Source organism: Pollicipes pollicipes, unplaced genomic scaffold (assembly GCF_011947565.3).
Source record: "Pollicipes pollicipes isolate AB1234 unplaced genomic scaffold, Ppol_2.1 Scaffold_7261;HRSCAF=8764_pilon_pilon_pilon, whole genome shotgun sequence".
Taxonomy (NCBI): domain Eukaryota; kingdom Metazoa; phylum Arthropoda; class Thecostraca; order Pollicipedomorpha; family Pollicipedidae; genus Pollicipes; species Pollicipes pollicipes.
Genome location: NW_023597054.1, coordinates 4,413,985 through 4,438,452, shown reverse-complemented (window position 1 = coordinate 4,438,452; position 24,468 = coordinate 4,413,985). Strand labels below are relative to the sequence as shown.

Below are 24,468 nucleotides of genomic sequence, written 5' to 3'. Positions count from 1 at the left end.
TCACGTCGTGTTTTTCGGCCGAGCCAATGCTGTCCCGCCGATCAGGGTAATGTCTTGTTCTTATGCGTACCTAATACGCTTGCTCATTTCCATACACATAAACGTGATCACCTCCAGCGACGTTCGTTTCGAACAGGTATCTGCAGATGTCTTGTAAAAGCAGAAATACACAAACAAAGCATGCATTCACTTTATTTAAACCCACTCCTTACGTCTGAGTTCTGGCTTTTCGAACAGCTCCGGACAAGTCATCCTTTCGTGTAACGCCAGACAGTTGTTTCAGGATCGAGCACAGTGTTATGGCGTGTGATGTCTTGATGTACTCACGCGAACTACTACGTACTCAGGTGAACTCACACGCTGCCTGTATACGAGTTATATACGAGTTGTATATGAGTTCCGTATTTCGTATCATGAGAACATGGCAATTATTGGGAGGCATACACACTATTATCCTATATTAACGCAAAACTGTCGAAGCAGCATTATTTCATATGACCAGCAACACCAATCACCAGGTAACTTGGAATATTGATGGAGAGCATTGAAAACGCAAACCCAACCATATTTGGCCTTCTGCATGAAACTGTACATACAGACAGTCACACATGATGATAACATGAGTCACACTTCGCAAGAGAACCGTGGAAAAAAAACATGCTAATCGAAAATCTCATCGGTAAAAAGTTGTTTACCGTCGTGTTTTGCAGTGCATATTGGAGAGAAAAAAGATGGCATATGCACTACGAAGTTGATATTTCATTTTCGTGGCATACTCGACTTACTCGTAGACTTTTCTTTGACGCCAGACTTTCATTCTGCGTGAGATTGCGATATTGTTATTCAGTCCAAACCACCAAATTGTAGCCAACCGCCAGCCTCGGGATACAATTATTTCGGAGGTTTTTTCGCGATGCGATTTTTACGATCCTATGCGATTGTTTCCGAATTTCGTTGTAGCATTTCCCACATCTGTTCGGACCCAGGAAATCTCCAGGTTCCATCATGGTATCTTGTCTTCTCGCATCTGTGTCCCTGCCTTTGGAGCCGCGAATGGCGAAGGAGGAAGGAGACAAAGTTCGACTGATTACGTGGTTTGGTTGGTCCTGCTCTCGTGGATAGAAATATGTCTGGTTTCCAAGCTTCCTTCCCGGAAATCAGTTCTCGGTACCAAGTTCCGGAGCTCAGAAGAATCCAGGAACCAGGCTTGGAGCAAGCCTAAAAGTCAGCAGCAAGGATTCAGCGCTAAATTGAACCATAGGAACCAACAAGAACCAGATGTCAGTCTCACAATAAGTCAAGAGATACAACAAGAAGCAGGGCCAAAACTCATAGATTCACGGGGATATGGCAAGAACCAAGACCCAGCCTTGAGTTATGCCAAGGAATCCAACAAGAAACCCGGTCTAGCTGTCGGATGGCCGCCGTAACGGCGGAGACACTCGGGAGAGCCTCGGTGTCCTCTTCAGACCGCTGTCAGCACTGAACACGGTCTAGCTGTCGGATGGCCGCCGCAACGGCGGAGACACTCGGGAGAGCCTCGGTGTCCTCTTCAGACCGCTGTCAGCACTGAACACGGTCTAGCTGTCGGATGGCCGCCGCAACGGCGGAGACACTCGGGAGAGCCTCGGTGTCCTCTTCAGACCGCTGTCAGCACTGAACACGGTCTAGCTGTCGGATGGCCGCCGTAACGGCGGAGACACTCGGGAGAGCCTCGGTGTCCTCTTCAGACCGCTGTCAGCACTGAACACGGTGTCGGATGGCCGCCGCAACGGCGGAGACACTCGGGAAAGCCTCGATGTCCCCTTCTGACCGCTGTCAGCACTGAACACGGTCTAGCTGTCGGATGGCCGCCGCAACGGCGGAGACACTCGGGAAAGCCTCGATGTCCCCTTCTGACCGCTGTCAGCACTGAACACGGTCTAGCTGTCGGATGGCCGCCGCAACGGCGGAGACACTCGGGAAAGCCTCGATGTCCCCTTCTGACCGCTGTCAGCACTGAACACGGTCTAGCTGTCGGATGGCCGCCGTAACGGCGGAGACACTCGGGAGAGCCTCGATGTCCCCTCCTGACCGCTGTCAGCACTGAACACGGTCTAGCTGTCGGATGGCCGCCGCAACGGCGGAGACACTCGGGAAAGCCTCGATGTCCCCTTCAGACCGCTGTCAGCACTGCGGCCGGCACCGCTCCAGACGACAGGCTGACAGGCGACGTCCTTGCCCGGCGATGGTGTGCTATACCCGGTCGCCGAAGACGATCCCGCCTGCGACGGCGGCTGACTGATGGACAGAGGTGGTGATGCAGGTCTCACTAGGCCGCTGTTTTCGGTGCTGAGGAGTGGTGCTGCTGTGGACAGTGGCTGACTGCCCGTCGTGCGTAGCGGCGGCGGCCCCATGTACCGCTTCCAGCCCGGGAAGCGGTCTTGTCCCGGGTGGCTGCTGACCGTCCGTGCGAGTGGTTGAATGGATTATTGGTAGGTCCAGTGAGGTGGGCAGCACTGTGAGTGCCACCCACTCATCCAACTCGTACCTAGGGACGGCCAACCGGGGCCGGGGCTGGCAGCGTCTCAGGTTTGCAATCGCCTGTAGAAGCGTCATTTCCCACCCGAAACTTTGAGATTTGACATGCTGTGTATAGGCCGCGCACAGTTGTGGAAGGAGATCCAGCCCGCTGCTGCAGATCTTCCCACAGGGGTCGGGCGCGCAGCTGTGTATCGTCATTGGGTCGAGGCGGTGACACTTCGGGACGCGCTCTCCCGCGCAGTTGTGTACCGTCATTGGGTCGAGGCGGTGACACTTCGGGACGCGCTCTCCCGCGCAGCTGTGTACCGTCATTGGGTCGAGGCGGTGACACTTCGGGACGCGCTCTCCCGCGCAGCTGTGTACCGTCATTGGGTCGAGGCGGTGACACTTCGGGACGCGCTCTCCCGCGTAGCTGTGTACCGTCATTGGGTCGAGGCGGTGACACTTCGGGACGCGCTTTCCCGCGCAGCTTTTCCAACCCAGTCCCACTGAGTCCGGAGGGCAGATCACTCCGCCGATCCGGTTACGGCTGTCCGCGGGGGTGACCTGCACGGAGGGCAGCTGACTCCGTGGATCCGGTTACGGCTGTCCGCGGGGGTGACCTGCACGGAGGGCAGCTGACTCCGTAGATCCGATTACGGCTGTCCGCGGGGGTGACCTGCACGGAGGGCAGCTGACTCCGTAGATCCGGTTACGGCTGTCCGCGGGGGTGACCTGCACGGAGGGCAGCTGACTCCGTGGATCCGGTTACGGCTGTCCGCGGGGGTGACCTGCACGTGACGGTCCCTTAAGCCGACTCATATCAAAAGGCTTTCGTCTGCGCTGCGTCCTTCGTTATTAAGAGGGGAGCACCTCTCTGCACTGCCCTGGCCTTGGCTACGCCCGACCCTGGGTGGATGCGAGGCTCATCACTGACTTTGCAGGAGCTGACAGTAATTGAGCTTTCGATGGCATCAAGAAAATGTACCAGAAAAAGCACTGCCCTTTCTCAATTCTGCGCTTTTATTTCATGCCACCCAATATGAGCGTATCGGGCAATAGCCTTACTACATACTCATTTTCTTTCCTAGGTATTTTATACCGCCTAGTGCCTGTGTTCCGACGCCAATCATTCTGCAGAAAACGGATTACGTGAGGCGTGGCGTAGCTCTGTTCTGATATATTTGCAACTGAAATACACTTATAAGACTTTTCCATACCAGGAAGGACCCCGGACAAGCCCTTTAATCGGTTTCACTGCAGGCTGCCGTATTTATTTCCAGCCCATTCCGCAAAAAGAGCATGAGCGATTGTGAACGTATAGACAGAATATTTACTTCAGATAATGTATTTTTCAAATGGTACCCGCTGCCAAATGGCAACCAAACCTGTTGTTTGCAAACAAGCCAAGTATATCCAGGCACCGGCATCTGGTGCTTTGTAAGTAAGCCAATACAAACCCCAGGAGGCAGGGTCTGGTGTTGGCCAGGAGCCTATGGGAATCAGGAACCAGGCTCTAGCTTTTGCGAAAAGCAGGCAGCCGGCGATTACTGAAGCACTATTGAGAACTAGCATCTGGGGTATGGTTTGCAAAATAATCAATGGCACCTACGAACAAATAGCTACTTACGAGCTACGAACTAAGAGCTACGAGCTACCAGAAAACAGCTGGAAAACTGAATCCAGCGATTGTTTTCACCAAGTAGAGCGTAGGAACCAGGAGCACGAGACACTGAAATTCACAAGAAACGGTACTTGCTCCCCACTGTGCAAAACTATTTCGAATATACATAAGGCAGCGAAGACCCTAGTCGCATCTACGCATACCCAGTCAGCGGCTGTTCGCAAAGGGAAGCCTTGGAATCTCTTTGCAGAGCTCTGTCTCTTCCATAGTCCATTTCGACCCCTTTAACAACTCGTCAAAGTCACCAAACGTTCGCCGCTAAAAATTACAAAAACCGAGAGAGCTTTGGAAACATCTGGTCTTCGGCCGCCCAGACAGCCATTTTCGTGGTGCTCCGCCCATGGCCATACGGCTTGCGAGGACCTGTCATGACCGTGAGTCTACATGGAAACAAGATGACGCGCGTGGTATTTCCCCGACAAACAAACGAACGCATATCGTTTGATGGCTCACCTGGTTGCAGCCGCGAAAGCGCGTTGTTTTGCTGCCACCACCATGGGCTAAGCAAAACTGAGCATACTACGTGACCAGCAACACGAACAGCAAGGAAAGCTGCACGGACTGAGATATTTCTTGAATCTTGCCATGCTGCTGTGTCATGATAAGACATCAAGAGACAATGCTTACTGATGGACATTAAGAACCGATGCGTCATGACAGACATGAAGAAGCGATGTGTCCTGCGCCTATGCTGTGCCTGAGTAGCGCAGCAAAGAGAGCTTCAAGCCCAGCTTAGCGTACACCAGACAGATATTTCGGATGCCTTTGCATGTACGGGTGGGGGCTAAATCCAAGTGTTCGAGAATATGTCGACGCCTTGTTTCATTCCGCCTCTAACAGCCCTGGCAACCCTGCTATCTAGCGGCCACTTGTGTACAGTGTATAATGTGCGAACACTTGACCAACGAGTCACATCAAGATATGCCAGGACTCACCTGAGAACAAGCTCGTGCGATTTCCCGGTGGACTGATAGGAAAATAACAAACTGCCCGTCTTCAGGGAGTGAGACACTGTATTTAGATAGGTATACCAGGTGTCTGGCATTTGTGAAAGCGAGACATGCATTGCACATTTCAAACATCACGTGCATTGTTTAATCAGCTGACAATTTTATTATGCGACTTCAGTTATGCCAGCAGTGTCAATGCTGTAAAAGAGCAATTAAAGAAATTACGTACATTCTTGGTTGAGTTGGTTCTTGATGCTACTAATTGGAATGCATGGAGCTAAGAGTGAAACAGCGAGTGACCGCACTTAACGACATGGAATGGAAGTCAAACAACGATTCGCAACATCAACATCGCATGGTGCTGTTTTTACTTTCAGCAAGCTTTACAGCTTTGTATTAATCAAGTCATCCACTCGATCGAGATGCCAGCACTATTAAAGTGCACATATACCTTTTTGCAGATTTTGGTGGGAAAACAAACATGCGCTTTCGGCCCGAGGTATCTGAGGCTCTGACCGCACGTGATGCCCCTCCATTGACGGAGGCGCAGAAGTGACGCGCGGACACGGCTCTCGTCGCTACCTGCGCCGCCCCGCGCCCGCGCCGAGCACCGTCCGACGTCAAACATCACTGGGGTGGTTCAATGCATAACGGAGGAGCTTCACGACGAGCGGCGTGTCACGGACCTGAACGGCTGCCACCAGCGGCCGACAGTGGGACACTGGCGGCGGACGGTGACCGGACAGGACAGGCAGGCACCTGCGACAGGCTCTTGTTGGCTCAGGCAGCCAGACGCCGGGCCAGGCGGCCAGACGCATGTGTCAGACTCTCCGCAGATAGGTTACTTACTAGCTACTTCGGAAACTAGAGGCTTGTGGCGGGCTGCCTAGCGTATGACACACTGGAACATGCGCGGCGTGCTCTATACCAGACAGCCAAACGGGTGTAGCAGGCTGAGCTAGACACCGGCGACAAACTGCCTCAGGCCAGGCAGCTGAGCACTCAAGTCGGGCTGTCGCTATTTCCGACAGTCATTGTAGACCGCCTTTGAGAAACGCAGTCGGGCACCCGCACCAGGCTGCATTTGGTGCCCTCCGGAGCGACGTCGACGGGTGAGTTCACCAATAAGACGCTGTCTGCCAGGTCTGTAGTTCAAACACCGACGGTTGCGCCCATTGGTCAGACACTGCCTGCAGCGTCCGTCGGTCAGACACTGCCTGCAGGGCCCGTCGGTCAGACACTGCCTGCAGGGCCCATCGGTCAGACTCTGCCTGCAGGGCCCGTCGGTCAGACACTGCCTGCAGGGCCCGTCGGTCAGACACTGCCTGCAGGGCCCATCGGTCAGAGACCGGCGGCCACACGCACCGGCAACAGACTGAAGGCCACGCGATAGCCGTTGCGGTCGGCGACGTAGTCCACCTTCTGCGGGGTGCCATCAGCGTCACGGTAACTGTACCAGCCCTGCACCACGCCGCCGGCGCTGCGCTGCTCGACGCGGGCCGAATCCGGACCCGTGTAGCCGAACCGGTACCCGCCGCGGCCATCCTGGGCGTGGAACTGGGCCGTGACGGCGACCGGCACCAGGTGCGCCGCCGCGGAGACGTCGACCCCGCTCGCCGGCACGTCCAGCGAGTTTGTTATCTCAGCAACGGGAGTCTTGGACCCGAGTACGGCCGACTTGGCCTGCAGCGCCGCCAACAGCGACTTGGCCAGCGGTGAGTCGGCCGGCAGCGGGGAGACGGAGGTGAAGCTGTAGCTGAAACCACTCTTGCCGTCCGCGAGCACGACGGGGCGCGCCGCCGCCGCCGTCGCCGACGACGACGACGTCGCGAGCAGGATCTGAAAAAGCATGCCCACCGCGTCAGGCCTGAATGCCTCGGACCTCCCGGTAGTTTGCTTGACCTTACAGACATCAGGACACAGTGAGAGAACAGGAGTTTTGGAAGTGCTTAAAGTTGCAATTAGCTGCAAAACGTTTAGCAGCCGACGCTTCTGCATGCCTGCGCGATCACAGCCGTCCAGCACTGTCGCCTTCCGCCAGGTCTGTATTCGCGCTCGGAATGTGCTAGAGCCGACTCACCAGCGCCCACATGGCGTGACGGGAGCGATGATCCCGACCGAGTGGGCGCTGGCCTGCACGCCACCCTATATTTATGCATTTCTATGGCCGGTGGACCCAGGCGCCCGACAGCGGAAGATTGCACGTCGGCGACCTTGGCGACTTCAACGCCGCACAATTCTGGAATGTGATGCGGTGCAGTGCAATTCTCATTTCATCCATGAGCTCCATGTGCTGGTAGAGCCCGCGTACATCAGTGCGAATTGTGTCCTGTTGGGAAAGTATGGCCAACGCAGGCCGCGATGACCTGCCGCCGTCATGGTGGCCTGCGCTCGCCACTGCGCCCCACACACTGTCCGGGACCTTGACGCGGTTCGCGACAACGGACGGCTGAACAGTATGCTGACGAGGTTGCCGAGGCAGGCGCTCCGCTGCACAGCGTGGACACCGGCGAAATATGCCGGAATTTGGGACCGGGTCCATGGCAAGCCTCTGTCGAAGATGTTGGTCTGTATTGGCAACGTTTAGGCATTCGTGCAGCTGCTCTTATCAAACGCTTCTCGCCAAGTCATGGTGCTCTTCCTGTGGCCCCCATAGCAAATGATTTGACTGATTTACAGGTCTTTGCTCCGGTAGATCGTCAGGCATGTAGCAAATTTTGTTCCACAGAATGTGTGTAAAAAAGGACGCAAGCACGCAAGTCGCACGTTTCTTTTGGAAGCACCTGCTCAAATGACTCGTTTTAGTATACTAGCCTCAAGATTTTCAACATGATCAACTCACCTCGGCTCACCCTGATTAGGTTCTGACTTCATTCCGGCTGCTTCCCCCCCAAAAAATGAAGAGCCTTGTGATGTACCTTGATCATGTTTGTGTGTTTCTGTCCGACGTCAGGTACCAGAGGACAGGCAAGCATTGCAAAATATTTCGCGGCAGTGGCGTTTTGGATCCGCGATTTAACACGATATATCACGCCCCACTTACAGGTTCGGCTTTTGTCGGCAGTCTTGCGCGCCGTTGAATGCTCACAGCCGTTGCGCGGAAGGGGGGAGGGGAGGGGGTTCCACTCCCGGCTTATCTCGCTACCGCTCGCACTAGGGAATGGCGCAACTCCAGATATGCCGGGTCGGGTCCCGAGTGCTGCCAGGCGCGGTGATTACCAGAGCGTCGATGCCGGCCATAGCGGCTCGGCCGCATGGCGTTGTGACGCCGCGATGGCCGTGCCATGACACAGACCAGGCCTCCCTCTGGCAGGGGAGTCGCCCGCGCTCTGTGCGGCGGTGATGCCGGAGTCGCTCGCGCTCTGTGTGGCAGTGATGCCGGAGTCGCCCGCGCCCCCTGCGGCAATGCTGCCGGGAGGGGCCACCCGATGCACGATACAAAGTCCTTTGCCTTGGCATTCAGCGGAGCTGATCACACACGCACCTGTGCGCATGGAGCGGCGCCGCAGCCCGACTGTGGCTGAGCTCGGCTGCTGCGCCCCGAGATTGTTGAGCGGCCCGGCAGTGGCTGAGCTCCGCTGCTGCGTCCCGAGACGGCTGAGCGGCGCCGGCAGTGGCTGAACTCGGCTGCTGCGCCCCGAGATTGTTGAGCGGCCCGGCAGTGGCTGAGCTCGGCTGCTGAGCCCCGAGATTGTTGAGCGGCCCGGCAGTGGCTGAGCTCCGCTGCTGCGTCCCGAGACGGCTGAGCGGCGCCGGCAGTGGCTGGGCTCGGCTGCCGCGCCCCGAGATTGTTGAGCGGCCGGCGTGTGTCGGCAGCTGTTCAGTTCAGGATCGCTCTGTCGTCCTCCGCCGGCCTGCCGTGCGCACCACCGTCGGTTTCGCTGCTCGATGGCGGCGGACGTCGTGGGCGCCGATAGGAGCGGCCGGGATCAACCGATCACGCCAGCAGTGATGGTCCGAACACCCACGCTCACGCCAGCAGTGATGGCCCGAACACCCACGCTCACGCCAGCAGTGATGTTCCGAACACCCACGCTCACGCCAGCAGTGATGGCCCGAACGCCCACGCTCACGCCAACAGTGATGGTCCGAACACCGACGCTCACGCCAGCAGTGATGGCCTGAACACCCACGTTCACGCCAGTGGTGATGGCCTGAACACCCACGCTCACGCCAGCAGTGATGGCCCGAACACCCACGCTCACGCCAGCAGTGATGGCCTGAACACCCACGCTCACGCCAGCAGTGATGGCCTGAACACCCGCGCTCACGCTAGTAGTGATGGCCCGAACACCTACGCTCACGCCAGCAGTGATGGCCCGAACACCCACGCTCACGCCAGCAGTGATGGCCCGAACACCCACGCTCACGCCAGCAGTGATGGCCTGAACACCCACGCTCGGATGTGACATCCTGTTCTTACAATGGTGAGTTTCTACACCGGTCTCATAATCGCAGTGTACCTTGTCGACTTGCGTGGTATTCTGCATGCGCATGTCGAATGGTTGAGGGATTATCCAAGAGCTGGCGTCTCTTAAGATTTAGTACATTGAAGAAACCAAGGCTGCCTTTACAGGTGGTAATATCCGAAGCTGTGTGTAATTTGCCTGAAGCGTTCGCTTAAACAAAAATGGCAGCATACTGCCGCCTTCGCCCAAAAATTTGTAAGTACTTATTTATATTATTGAGGTCCAAGATAGAGCTAACGTAAAAAAATGAGTGCCAAACACACATTTATCATTGACAGATTCTCTTAACACTCCACTCACCGTATCACGTTGAACGGTTTTTATGCGACTCCCCTCACAGTAAACAGCGTCGAGAGCCATCTTCGGACGGAAACTACGGGCCATTCACTGCGACCCAGCTGTCCAAATGACGTGCAACACCGTGCCTGTTTGTGCCCAGTGGTTCCCAAACTGATGCCGCATTGCAACATTCATGTAAACTATTACGAAAATTCAGCAAGAATGTGTGCTCCACCCGGAACGCAATGTAACTGTCTTTGCTAAGGAATCGACGTGTCTACGTGGAGCGCAAAACATCATTGCCTGTAAAGTATTCTACTGTAGTAGTAGTAGACAACTTAGAAGTACTAAACGAGTTAAAAAGCTAAAGAGGTAACTCAAAAGTAGTAAGAAAGTCAATAGAAAGTAGAGCAGCACATAAAAAGTAACAGAATACGTAAGAGAATAAAAGAGTGGAAGGAGCAAAGCAACTTTAATTAGTAAGTTTAAGATGTGGAGTAACAATGAAAAGCGGTTCATACTTTAATAGAGCAACGTAACTTGCAACAGTTACCTTCGTGTTAAATGTTCACGTAATGGACTCACCCGAGCGAGAAATCTTACCGCTCTTCGCAGGGTGGGGTTTTCAGAAAGAGCTCACGACACTGTGAGGACTCAAAGGCTCTACAGGAAGCATTTCACATTTGTTTGGGGTTTTGGACTGAAATACTCATCTTGAAGATTTTTCGAGCCGCTTCACAACCCAACTCTTCTTAAGGCTTTAAACTTTATAGTTTGTGAGCGTCACACCTGTGAAGATATGCAGAATATTTCGGGGAAATCAATTCAAGGTTACACAAACACCCATGGCGTCGTCATCACGTCATCAAAGCCCTGCCATTCGATTAGTCGTACGGCGATTAAGGCCAAGACAGATACAAATGTCAAGTCGTTCATATCTGGCACTCGTGGGCGCGATGTCCAGGTAAACGGTCATTAATTGGCTCTCAAGCAATGTTGGCATAACACGATGACTTAATCAAATAATGACGTATTGAAGAGCATATTTAATAACCTGAGAAATTATGTCGTCCAGAGCAGTCTTTTACACTCAAAAGTGTACCAATAGTTACAAGTGGGCTTGTTTCGTTATATTTAATGCTTGCTTAAATATTTTCAAATGTGGAACATCCGTTTAAACAAAAAAATATGTGCCCAGCGTTGCAGTCTCCATTGATTGCGCGTCGCCGGAGCCGCAGCTAGCAGCAGGTAACGGCCGGCGGTCGGGCGACACTACCACCGATCAAAATGTAGGCTTTCGAAAGCCTGTCAAATCGCTCTGGCCGTGGGCTTTACTCGTCTTCACCTGTAAGCTTCGCATTGACGTCCCGAACAGATTTGCACGTGCAGCGCTAAGAACGGTCAATATTGCAGTGGGCAATGCGTCATTGGGGAGGAATGCGAAAACCAACAGTCTGTGCGGCATTGTAGCATCAAATTACTTCAATCGACATACCAGCTAGCTTCGAAGCCTCGACCGACGACTCTATCAGTCATGGTGACTCAGCCCACCGACTGAAGTCAGCCCCTCCCCCATTCCAGGATGAATATAACCTGGATTGTCATCGGAGTGACATTTATACATATTTTACGTCTTTTCTGATAGGCACTGACTAGACCTGATCGGTACTGATCCACGCCCGCGTGTAGCCAACTTCCAAAACAACGTGGTTAAAGGATTGAATTTATTACCTTAATAGAAAGCAACATGCAACTTTCCATTGGCATTAGAAATCACGTTTTTCCTGGGCATCATTTCAGTATAGTTTCCGGGTACTACTGTCAGCTCACTGATTCTGGTCAATAGTGCACCAACGTTCTATTTTGCTGCGGTCTGGTAAAAAAAACAAACAATGTTCTCTCTCTCTCTCTGAACGCTCGGGATGTTGAAGTCTGAATCGGTAGCAATGGGGGCGGGTAAGATCATACCGGCTCCAATTGTATGAATATAAATGTTCTCCGGTGCTGGCTAGTGTGCGACTCGTGGACATTTTGCTGTGTAACCATCAGCCGTACTGGTCTGGTCTATGTCGTAGATGTAATGGTATCGTTAACCATACATTTTTCGCTCATCAAGACTGCTGGGAGACATACCAGCAACGACCGGAATGCATTGTAATTAAATTAACCGGAAATTGAACGTGATTAGCTTTTATGTGTAAATGGCCTTGAAGTTTACGGACTTAGCCGGGAATTGACCAGAAAGCATGTAAGAGAGCGAGCCTTAAGATTTAGAGAAAACTGGCATTGATTATCAAATCGTGCGTGTCTGATGCAACAATAAGTGAAAATGCTAGGACACTGCCTCAAAGACGGACGATCCTTCACGCTTCAACGTCAACATTTACGTAATGGCTGGTTCCCGATTTTTCATGTCGCTGTATGTGATTACTAACCCGTTCAGAGCATTGAAAGGAGTATCTCACCTTTCTGTGCTTTCCCTAATTATTGCATCAGACGCGTACAACTTGATCAGTGATATTAGTTTTGCAGAAATCCTTCTCAACAGCTCAAAATTTCTGTATGATCCAGCCGCTCCCACGGGAAAAATCTCCTTTGACTCCCTGTTCACCACTATGAGCGTAATACTTTTATTTGCATTGTCGTTCCAATGTGTGTGTTTGGTAATGTTTGCAACACACTAATGTGTCAAAATATTTGTGTAATGTATGCTACGATAAAACACAAGACCAACACGGACGGCTCCTGCACAGTGCCGAGCGCCGGAACAGCACAGAGTGTACACAGAGTTGATGCGTCAGCGGCGCCGGGTCCTCCGAGCGCCTGCACAGTCCCGAGTGCCGGAACAGCACAGAGTGCACACAGAGTTGGTGCGTCAGCGGCGCCGGGTCCTCCGAACGAACGAGAAGATCTCAAGACCAATACCGAAGACCTAGGATAATTGGAAGTGTCCCGACAGGCAGCAAGTAGATACCGGAAAGAGCGTGGGGCGCTCCGCAAATGGGAGAAAATAGTAAGGAGGTTAGGCCCATATAAAGGTCACTGAGCATCGAAAGAGTCCCGGTGAGTAAGCTTAGGGGCTCCGGAAATAGCGCAGAGCTTTCGTAACAAACGGAAAGAACCCGAGACCAAAGCGAGGTGCCCAGAGTTATCTCGTGTGCCCCGCGCGCTAACAAGAGCTATCTGGCACCGATGCAGGGTCATCCGCGTAAATGGAAAGAGCTTAAGACCAATGCAAATGCCCCCAGAGTTATCGTATCCCTCCTCGCACGTCTTCAAAGACGCCTAGTACCAGCGCAGGGCCTTAGATCCGCCCCTGGGTCCGTGGAACTTGCAAAACAAGTGTATTTAGCTGGCGTAGCTCTTCGTTGTCAGCACTGACATTCTATTACTGTGACTAGAGACTACCTTACGTGTGAAAAAGTCGAGTCGTCAGCATCACTATCTGTTTCAATTCGGCACATCGGTGATCTGGTGGGCAGCAAGACTTTGACTGGCTGGAGCTAGGTACATGCTCACTTGCTCGGGCATATGATTTCTTCGTTGCTCTTATCCTGTTTGTTGTATGCTTTCAAAAGTCATTTTCATTTGTTTTTCGCGTGTTTTCATGCGCCTCTGTGATAGTCGAACGTCTGCCATGCGTCCCTGACAGTTACGTATAGCCGCTGAAAAATATTTTGTTGCATGACTTCGCTGTCACAGACTAAACACACGGCCCATCAAGTGAAAATTCACGCATATAACTTTAAGTGTGGCGACTTTTCTTCCACAAGCCATGGCGTGGCACAAGCTTTGCTTTGCTATATCAGCTGGCCCTAGCCCACACGAGGACCGGAATTTCGCGTCAGCCTGTGTGTGTCGATGAGCCGGGACAAGCTGATACCAGTATCGATCCCTTGCGGTCGGGACAGTCTCGGCATGCACTGGGGCAGGTCCTGCTCGTCCCGGACGAGTCGCTCCACCAACAACCAGCGCGGAATATACGCGTCGGGCAATGACGGGGTGGCAATACCTCGGTAGTGGTCGGCCGGTCTCTTCTACAATTACGCCGAATTACGACGTATGATCTCGGTTTCAAATCAGGCTCCATAAATGTTCACAAACGATGGAACCTTACGGTTTATTGGCGATTAAGAACCTTTGAGCAGTGCAAATTCTCAAAGCCTTACCGAACTGCTGCACGGGTTCAACCAGGTCACTCAGCACCTACCAGACCTAAGCGCCTACAGGACCAGTCCGCAAGTGCCTACCAGACCAGCCTGCGAACCTCCATCCATAATGTACAGTTTGATCTAAGCCATTTCCCAACGTGTACTTTGGATTTGCACCTCGCATGTGCAAGTGCATCACTAGGCGACTCGTATCTCCCAGAGGCGCCGCACATCCCGGACGCTGCGGCTGGCAGCAGAACGGGCTGACAGCTGATCCTCTACATGGAGTTCGGGATGTACATATTCTCCTTTGGATCTTCAAGCCAAAATAGGTGCTCAATACCGGGAATGCGCTGCGGAGCCCGCAAAATCACCTCAGGATCCATTGTCGGGATCCCATAATCAAGGAGAACTATTGGATCCTGGGTCCATCCTTGAAATGCAGGCACATGTGTGCTACATACGTGTGGACGGGAATATGTCTTGCGTGCTAACCCAGTCTACGTCTGGCCTATATTTCCACACGAGAGTGGGATCCAACCACAAACCAGCCACAAATAGCCGTGAGCCGGACGCGAACAGATGCAGACTGATCCGCCCTGAGACGACCAGCGAACAGCCGCTTACCATGCGATACTCAAGAGTACAGACGTGTCTCAAACCCCCTGAAATTGGGCTATAGCGGAGGGCTTGGACGGGATCGACTGAGCCTTTTTGTTACGTAAACTTACATGTTAAAGCACGTGAACTAATGCACAGCTGAGTTGTTCTTCGCAAATGCATCGCCGTATGACCTCGGTTACGGTGCTAGGTAGGTACATCGTCCACTCATGTGTGGCTGCAATCGTTGGGTCCTTTTAAGCTGAAGCATTTGCAGCAATGGGCACATGCAACGTTTGGCTAGGTGCAAACATAGCCGATAGACGGAAATATGCAATGTGTCGTGTTTTCTATACGTAAGCAAAATTCATACTTACAGAAAATTCGCTTCCTACACCACGCCCACGATCCCCGACGTGGTTGGAAGCATGGATGTGCATTGATCACCTAACCCCGGCAGGTGTCGCTATGACAAGTGCCGTCCATGCTGTGATGATCCGTATTGCAGACGGGATTGCGCTTCAGATTCACGTGCACTATCGACCGTGGCCTGGCCACTGTCGGTGGGCGGGGTCTGATTGACAAACAGTGGGCCGCCGGCCCCGTATGGCCACGCGCCGGCTCGCCCGCGCGGCCGCATCGATCCCGTCGGCGGCCGGCGCGGCGCGGCGCAGCGGGGAGGGGCAGCACGGCCGACGGCGGGCCGCCCCGGGCGCCGACCAGTGCGCTGCGGAGGGGCGGACGCGGCCCGGCCAACGCACGGCCAGCGGGACAGCAGCCAGCGACGTCAGTCGGCAACCTCCATGTCAGTGGCTTTGAGTGCGAAGTGAACGGCATGTCCGTGCTTCCTAGATGCAGCAGTGTGCGGCGTCACCGTACCGGCGGCTGCCTGCGCCGCTGGCATTTGTGTAGCATATGCTCACTGTCCAGTTGCTTCCTTGCGCATGTTGTGGTTATCGCTTCGTAGATTGGCTAACACGACTCGCGCCACCTCGGCTCGGTGCTGCACTCTACGCTGGTCTTGGACCGTTCTCTTGCTTGCTTTGTATGTGATTGGCGAGTGCATATTTGTTTAAGCATTTTCGTTATCTATGCGCACGGAAGATTCAAAACTGCACCTTTGTTCTTCTGTGTTGCTCTCGCTCAGTTTGGTGGGTGAATGCCTTTAAATGCTGAATGTTCTCTACTTCTTGTCCACACGCTGCACGCCAGCGTGCGCCGTCACGCTGGCCTCGGCCGGTGCCGGCGCCGCACTGACGGCGGCTGGTCTCAGCGCCGGACGTCGACAACTCGGCCGGGCGTGTCCACGCCACCGACCGCATGCTGAGAGTGAGTTGAGCCGCACCCAGCACCCCGCACCGCCTGCTCTGCACGCTCCCTGGGTCAAGAATGGGGCGCACCGCCGCATGGAGCCGTGCGGTACAGGTGAAATGGGGTGCCAGTTGATCATTGACTAGGGTCCCACAACTTTCATTAAGTTTAAGCAATGTACTCAGATGTCATACAAAAAAATCTATATTCTTATATATCCTGCACACATTCCATTTATATCCTGGTCCCACTGGAATTGGCAAAAAAAGGATGTATCAGGGTGTAAAACTTCAACAATCCCTTCAGTTACATAGTCAATCAATTTTTAATGACATGAACATGCAGTCAATATTGCGTTATGTATTTGCACACGTTTCATTTATGACATAGTTTGTCCTCGGATGACTTTACAATGGTACATGGCATGATGATGTCATAGTGATGCGATGACACTTGGCATGATCGGCTGAGATGGTCTAGACCGTTGTTGGCAGTGTTTGTGGGTCGCCGTAATGGACTGCACCATATGCTTATCATTTTCTTGCCGTTTTTGTCCTATCTAGTTGCGGTTACTGTCCGTTCACTGTGGCTTCTCCCTTCATTCTTGCATTATATATTGCACAAGAGTGAGCAGAGGCGGGCCATTCCGACAGTTAGCAGATTGATGACGCCCGGAAGATTGTAACGACTGTTCACTGTCAACGTGGTATTCATACGCATCTGATTGCACTATCGACCATTGGCTCTATAAGTAGCCTACGCAGCACACTACAGCCGAGCTAACCCTGGAGGGAGATGGAGCCTCGTATGTCTCGATATAGCTGTGTCGGTCAATACTGCCGGGTCCGTCCCGACAGAGCCGTGCGTATTCCGATACAGCCACGTCTGCTGAGACTCATCCGGTGGCGATATAACCCCGCTGTGACGCGATCCTGCTGTGACGTGACCCCGCTCTGACATGACTCGGCCATGACCTCATCGTAACCTCGCCGTGGCGTGACCCTGCTGTGACGTGACTCGGCCAAGACCTCATCGTAACCTCGCCGCGGCGTGACTTCGCTGTGACGTGACTCGGCCATGACCTCATCGTAACCTCACCTTGACCTAACGTTGTCTGACCCTGCTGTGATGTAATTCGGCCATGACCTCATCGTAACCTCACCTTGACCCAGCGTTGTCTGACCCTGCTGTGATGTAACTCGGCCATGACCTCATCGTAACCTCACCTTGACCAAGTGTGGTTTGGCTGCTCTGTAATATTATTCGGCCATGACCTCATCGTAACCTCACCTTGACCCAACGTTGTCTGACCGCTCTGTGATGTTACTCGCTTACAACCGACCTATCATTTCATAAACTGAATAAAAATTGAGACCCCTACGACTCCTAGACCGGTCTGTCCTAGCGTTCGATTGAACACCTGACCACCAGGCACCATCCGACTTCAGACACTGCAGGACAGAGCAACAAGATATGGGACTTCAAACACTGCAGGACAGAGCGACAAGATATGGGACTGCCACCCAGTGCCGACCTTCAGCCCACATATGTACACAGCTACCCGGTATTGGAAACACCGGGGCCGATCCGGTTAATCCACAGGCACAAGACATTCTTCCACCGACTTTGCTATCCACTGTTCGTGACGGCCTGTATGACAGATCTCGTAACCAGAGTACGGCAGCAAGCTGCTTACGCAATCACCTAGCTCATCATCATTTAGCTTCTAGATGTCCTTGATTTCTAACACTATGAGAGCTCGGAGCATCCTACCTGAAGAGATCCGACATGTCCAATTGATAACCATGACGAGAACACCCGGACACCCTGCAGTGCCATCATTTCTTTTAAATAAAACATGCCATCTTATTCTGCACCGTCAACTGAGAATGAACCTGACGATACCTATTTTCGCTTCAGCTTTTGGTAGTTTCGATTCAACTTCTTCATGTCTTTGACGCTTCCGCCGGTATGAAACAGCTTTAAGCCATTCCTATTGCTGATGGTGCTATCGGTGTGACAACGGTAGTTTGTTAGGATTGTCCAAAATAACATCGCTGGTGGCACTAAAAGGCTTATTCATCATGGCGGCGAGGTAATCGGCGCAAGTTTTAACAGCTGGACGGAGAGCGGATTTATGCACGGCCTGTCAGCAGGGCGGTGGATGGGTCCATGCGCGGCCTGTCAGTTGGGCGGCGAGCGAGTCCATGCGCGGCCTGTCAGCTGGGCGGCGAGCGAGTCCATGCGCAGCCTGTCAGCTGGGCGGTGGATGGGTCCATGCGCGGCCTGTCAGCTGGGCGGTGGATGGGTCCATGCGCAGCCTGTCAGCTGGGCGGTGGATGGGTCCATGCGCGGCCTGTCAGCTGGGCGGTGGATGGGTCCATGCGCGGCCTGTCAGCTGGGCGGTGGATGGGTCCATGCGCGGCCTGTCAGCTGGGCGGTGGATGGGTCCATGCGCGGCCTGTCAGCTGGGCGGCTGGAGGCGTGGCGTGCGCGCCCCTGGCCGACCTGTCTGGTGCTGGAAGAGACGCCCAGATATAATCGCACGTCTGCTTGACGTCGATGCGAGTTTTTGTGGCGTTACGCCCTCGTACCAATGGAATTTGTCACACCTTTGCGCTTCGAGGGAGGGCCTTAAAGGCTCCTCAATGATCTTGAAGACTAAGCACGTTTGAGCCCCGGGAGAGACGGCCTTGGAAACTTCTCGTCCAAGTGCATGAGAGAGATATAGCTTCATAATCGTGAATGTGACTTTGCTGGTCAAATCAGGAAACATTGGTCAAGTAAGCGCTTTGTGGCCCCCCGCCCCCCCCCCCTCCCCCATCCTGCCATCTCAAGAACTAAGCACGGTACAACAACACGGAGGATGGTGCTGAAAAGGTCTTAAAAAATATCAGATGCGTACTGGTGATATCGAAACACTGAAACACTCTGCGTATAGTATGTTATGCCAGGCCAAGTTGATCAAGCCTAATTTGGGACAGGTCCGTTTGGTTATATGAAGAACTACGCTAACAATGCCTTGAGCAAGATACTGTATCGGAGCGTGTGCAGGCTGCACAGAGCTTTGAAATATCCCTCTGCAGCTTTTCGTCTTTCATTTGAGCTTGAGCTTTTGTTTAGTTGATGTTTTTGCACAACATTGTCATTGTCTGATCTCCTAAGGACACTGACCGAAGTTGATCTTTACTTGCAATACTTGGTGTTGCTTATTTATCCCGTAGTTCGTAAATGTATCTGTTTTGCTCATTTTTCTACTTAGAGATAACTGTCTTACCTGGGCGCAATAGATTTCATCCAAAAGGTCGCCACAGGCCACCGTCAAAAGGTAACCTTAACTCATCATCTTTGCATACCTTCCAAGGCCACAGTCTGTACGTTTCCACTCGACTTTCAACTCGGTAGTGTAATTTTCTCGTGTGCACGAAAAAATTAGTCCAGAAAAGTCGTCATAGGTTACTGACCAGGGTTGACCTTGAAATCTAACTGCTTTAGCACCATACTGGGCTAGATAAAACGCCACTAGTATATAATTATGTATATAATTATGGATGCAGCACAATAATGTGACTGACAGACACTGTTGAGCTGCTATCAGATTGAAACGACAACGATAGTGGGTTGATCGTTTACAGGTCGGAAGAAAAATAATAAATAGATCGATATGATCTTGGTCTCCAACTCAAAACAAAGATGACGAAACGTTGTTGTTGTATAAGGTATTCAACGGCGTTTCATTCATACCTTTTTCTATTATGTCCCGAGATAGCGTGGGCACGTATCCGCCCGTCGTCAACTGTCGTCATTTATCGCTGGTTGTCGCTGGGCACGGGCAGCACTGGGATTAATATGTCTTAATCGACCTGATATTTATCAATCAACCAATCGAAGACGCCACCGTAACTCAAATCAGGACACGAGCATGGCATGACCCCATTCGAAACGTGACTCCACCGTGGGGAGACTTAACCATGACGTGGCCCGACCGTGGGATGGCGCTACCGTGATGTGACTTCGCACTGACGGGACGTGACCCCACCATGACCTGACCCCTTTGTGACACAAATCTGCGGTGACGTAACCCGGCCTTGATGCGACCCGACCGTCGCGTGACCCTGCCGTGCCGTGACCCCTCCATGCTGTTACCTCTCCGTGACGTGACCCCTGCGTGCCATGACCGGGCCGTGACGTGACTCCTGAGTGCCGTGACCGGGCCGTGACGTGACCCCTGCGTGCCGTGACCGGGCCGTGACGCGAGCGGACTGGGCGGCAGGTCGCGCCATGTGAACGGCGCCGGCCGGACGGAGGGCCCGAGCTCAGAGTCGGCCTCCCTGGTGCGGCACGCCACCAACCCGTTCATGTCGTACACGGAGAGCAACGCGGCGCCGGCCGAGGCGGACTCGGCTGCCGCCGGCGCCGGCGCCGGCGCCACCACCGACCCAAGCGCCGCGCCGCTGGCAGACGCAGCCGAGCTCGACACAGAGGACAGTGTGCTCAGCCAGTTTCACGAGGACGCCATCCAACAGGTGGGTGACCTCGCTCGCCATGGTGGTCCCCAACGCCCCATTTACGGCGAGGTGCAGAGGCACGTGAGCACAATTCTAGCCGCGCATGGCATAAAGGGGCGACTCCTGCACTCGGAACATTGTCTTGATGGATTATGACGCAGAGTATGGCGGGACGCTCTGTCAGCCACATACTGCCGCGCCATTTCGAAAAAAAACTGGACATATCCTTAATCCGGCCGCAAAACACCATACATTGCCAAATCCATCATTGAAGTGACAATTATATCGCTCCGTTCGTGAAAAAGTGCTGGTGGCTCAAATTGAGCTGGCTAACATTACCGTCTCAGCATCTGTCCCACACCGAAATCCAACGACATGTCCATCTACGGGATGGTTGCTGGGAAAAAAAATAATAGCACGGCAAAAAGCCAAACACGAAAAAGATCCCGCCTTCAAAACCCGCGTCGCGTGATGTGGGCATTTGGAAGAAAGCTGAGTTATTTTCAGCTGTCACGTTTGTTCTGCAGCGCGCTGCGTCTTTCCTGGCGGTATTGTCTAACGTTTAGAGGCGCAGCCAGCTCGCGACAGGCGCGCCTCGTCCTGGCTCCCGTCTCCGTCTGTTTTCACTCCCAGCGGGGCACAGTTGAGTTCATCGATTTCTGGGACGCGCAACGGTGGCAAAACACCTTCCACGCGACCGTTATGGCTGCTGTTCTAATGTTTTGCTGTGTTTTTTTTTACTTATGTCGTGGCGCGCACACGTGGTTCTATGATCGTAGGACCGTATTTCTTAAAAAGTAGGACTCTTTAAAAGTAGGACTCTTTAAAAGTAGGACTCTTTAAAAGTAGGACTCTTTAAAAGTAGGACTCTTTACTTTTTCATTATCATGTCGTGGTGCGCTGCACTGTTTTCTGGCGAAAAGGGAAGATGCGCAAGGTATCAGGCAGTTATATAATTGCTAGAGAGTTAATGAAACAAAGACTTGACAACCTAACGTTTGAGAAGCTTGTACCGTTTGTTAACGTACCAGGACGCCAAGGTTTAACATAAAAATGGCGCACGTGGACAATGGCACGTGGTGTTTTGATGACTGTACTGGTGCCCGCGGTGCCATGGCTCTGAATTACACTGGACATCATCGTGATGATGTGTGATGCACGTCAGGACCCAAAATCCGTGAACTTATGAAAGTGCTTTACGACCTGCGGACGGTTGTATAAAACGATTATCGCCGCTCATTGCCAAAAAATTATTCAAACAGAGAGATTACCGTAATAAAATATCTTGTTATTTTTACGATGGTCGACTACGTTCATTAAGAGCATCAACTAGCCTTTGTCGGTGCAAATTAGCTTCAACAGATGCCTAATGCGTGTAATTTGTTGTTTTTGTGTCACAATAATATTTTGATATCTATATTCAAAACAAATTTCTCCGTGAGGGGTGGGCAGTGGTCAAAGGTGCACAGGAAGATGTAGCACCGCGTGCAAACTTTTTGCTTTTTCGGGCTAGTTGAATGAAGTGTGAAGCATTCCGAGTTGCAAAAAATTGTATTGGGTATGCCGAGCAGAAATAAAGTAAGTGTAGCACGTAAGTCATTGATGCAATCTATTACTGAGGCTCATGGTGGATCTGAATAAAATGTACTGTATGGGTAGGCGCTCAGGCATTGTGATCGCTGTTCCGTCCGGCTTTGCAGGAAGCTATGTGTTGACGAATCTCAGAGCTGCCTGAGCAAACTAATTGGAGCACGGCGGATAACTTCGTGTAAGGGCGTCGGCACTCGTCTGGGGAGGTGAGGGGATGGTCATGCCCCCTCCTTTCAGTTCGCTGGTTTTAAGTGAATAGTCAACCACAAACATATCACGAGTACTTCAATGAAAACAAGGAAATGCATACTTTGAATGTATTGCCCAGTTCTTATCACATTGGCAAAATGTTGCGCACAAAAATGGGGGGAAATGGCCTTTTAATTGTGACACCGTCCAGTAAGGTACCTACCCACTAACTACCATTGACTGAACTGTCATGGCATGTGCGCCCCTTCCCCCGCCCTGCCCGATTCACCTCCTGGTTTAATGACGCTGCTTTCAAACACACGCATAAATGTTCTACCGTTTGGTGCATGTCTTCACGGTACCTTCTTATCAAGGCATATGCCTGGGCATCCATCTCCCCATCCTCCCCACAATCTTCCCAGGGCCAAGTTACCTTGGTGGCAGAGAAATCGTAGGCAGGTCGCAGAATAGGCAAGTAGGTCAAGTGGGATGTGGAACTAGGCTGGCAGGTAGGCTTCTTTCCAGATACACAACCAGGTGCAGTTATGCATGTCTTCACTCGAAGCGACGCGAGCCCGCTGGTGTTGGTCTACGCATGCATTCATTATCACGTTCTGAGGAGTTGAGGACGACGTTGGCCAAAAGTTCCCAGATTGTTGTTAAAAATTTCATGCTGACAAAAGTGTTGTGCCTTTTGCTCGCTCCCATCCTTTCCAGCCGAAATCTCAACCCGCATTTATCCGCTGCCAATCGCATACCTTCAAATGGAGCTGCGCCACCAAACAAAAAATGGCAGCTTTCGGTAGTGTCAGAGCTGCTGCACTGACACTGCCAACAGCTGCTATTTAAAGGACGGCAGGTGCCAGGGACTTCGAGGACGGGGTAGACAGCGCCACTCGGTGCTGACGAAGTGAAACAAGTTTTTATACATGGCGCATGGAAAGCTAAAACTTACCATGGTTAGCGCCGACGGCGAGCCGTTCGACAGCCAACACGTTTTTATAGGTGCCTGAGAGGCTGATGGATCCTCAGATGGTCATGTAAGTAAACTATAGTTGCGCACTATCAATGCATAATGCGTACCTTCATAATCACACGGTAACCACACAAGCTGGTAACCTTTACTTTAGCTTAGTGTATTGTCTCTATTTTCACAAGTTATTTGAACACAAATAAGCGACAGAAGCAAGGTTATGTATTTGAGATGAACAGGCCAGCACGACAAAATCCGCAGTATTTTGCCTCTGGCAATGCCAACGGCACTCCCAGTTAAAAGCAGTTTGCATCATCTTGTCGCTGCCAGTTGATGGACCTGATGCGGGCTGTACGACACCGGGACTTCGAAATAAGGCAGCGTCTGCTGCAGTTTATTTGCAATCAGAAGGCACAACAATTATGGAATGTTTTGATTTCACTCACATAATCATCAGAATTGCGTATACATTTGCCAGAATATCTACAGGCTGTTGCACTGTATATGCATGTTCAGTTTAGGTGTCCAATTTGTGCTGTTTCAACACAGAAGCGCATACAACAATGGTAAGAGGAGAGGAGGCTCAGGAATCCCTCTGAGATGCAAAAACGTTGGGCTCGAAATGGAAAAGGAAGTAAATAACTGCTGGAGACTTACATGTGATTTAATTTAGTATCTCCAAAACCCACCAGTGAAATATTAAATTGAGGCCTGAAAAATATGATGGAAAACCAGTGTCCTGATCTTGTAGTTCCACGTGAAGCCACAAGAAATCCGTGAACCACAATATCGCCGAGGAGCCCACAGCAAACATTAGCCCAAGTGATGGAAAGCAGGGGCACAACCTGGTTTCGTAGCGGGGGGGGGGGGCGGGGGGAGATAGAGTTCAATGAGAACGCCAAGCTTTTAATGTATTGCCTTGCAGTTAACCACTGGATATCTGGGCGAGTTAGGGGGTGGGGGATGCCCTCTTGGATTATGCACAGTGGCAATATTCTTCACATTGTCAATAGCAAAACAAGCTACCAATCTAACGATTGGGAACAGCCGCAGCATTGGCACGTTCTTATTGTATTAAGTGTCATCGCATGCATGGAAATTTGACAAAGTGGAGGTGGGCATTGACCTAGCTGCTTTGACCTGGGGTAGCCTACCCCGTCTTCTCTTGGCATGCTGCTATTTTATGTCATAATGTGAGCGGTACAGCTACACATGTTTGGACAAGGCACGTCAGCACGTGACAGCAAATCTGAATGAATGCA

The 24,468-nt window shown here is 52.2% G+C and overlaps 2 protein-coding genes across 2 annotated transcripts in view; one reads left to right on the top strand and one right to left on the bottom strand.

Annotated features, from left to right (window-relative positions):
• Nucleotides 1-6,477: 6,477 nt before the first annotated feature.
• On the bottom strand, nt 6,478-7,228 carry LOC119112646 (larval cuticle protein A1A). Its single transcript, XM_037236883.1, has 2 exons — nt 7,217-7,228; nt 6,478-6,975 (listed from the first exon to the last, which is right to left on the bottom strand). The coding sequence occupies exons 1-2, from the start codon at nt 7,226-7,228 to the stop codon at nt 6,478-6,480; spliced, it is 510 nt and encodes a 169-aa protein (XP_037092778.1).
• An 8,143-nt stretch (nt 7,229-15,371) lies between these two features.
• The window catches only part of LOC119112155 (synaptic vesicle glycoprotein 2B), a 33,917-nt gene continuing 24,820 nt past the window's right edge, over nt 15,372-24,468 (top strand). The window contains exons 1-2 of the mRNA XM_037236204.1: nt 15,372-15,440; nt 20,220-20,472. Of these exons, the coding sequence (XP_037092099.1) occupies nt 15,439-15,440; nt 20,220-20,472 (255 nt within the window). The 5' untranslated portion in view covers nt 15,372-15,438. The remainder of the gene's footprint in view (nt 15,441-20,219; nt 20,473-24,468) is intronic.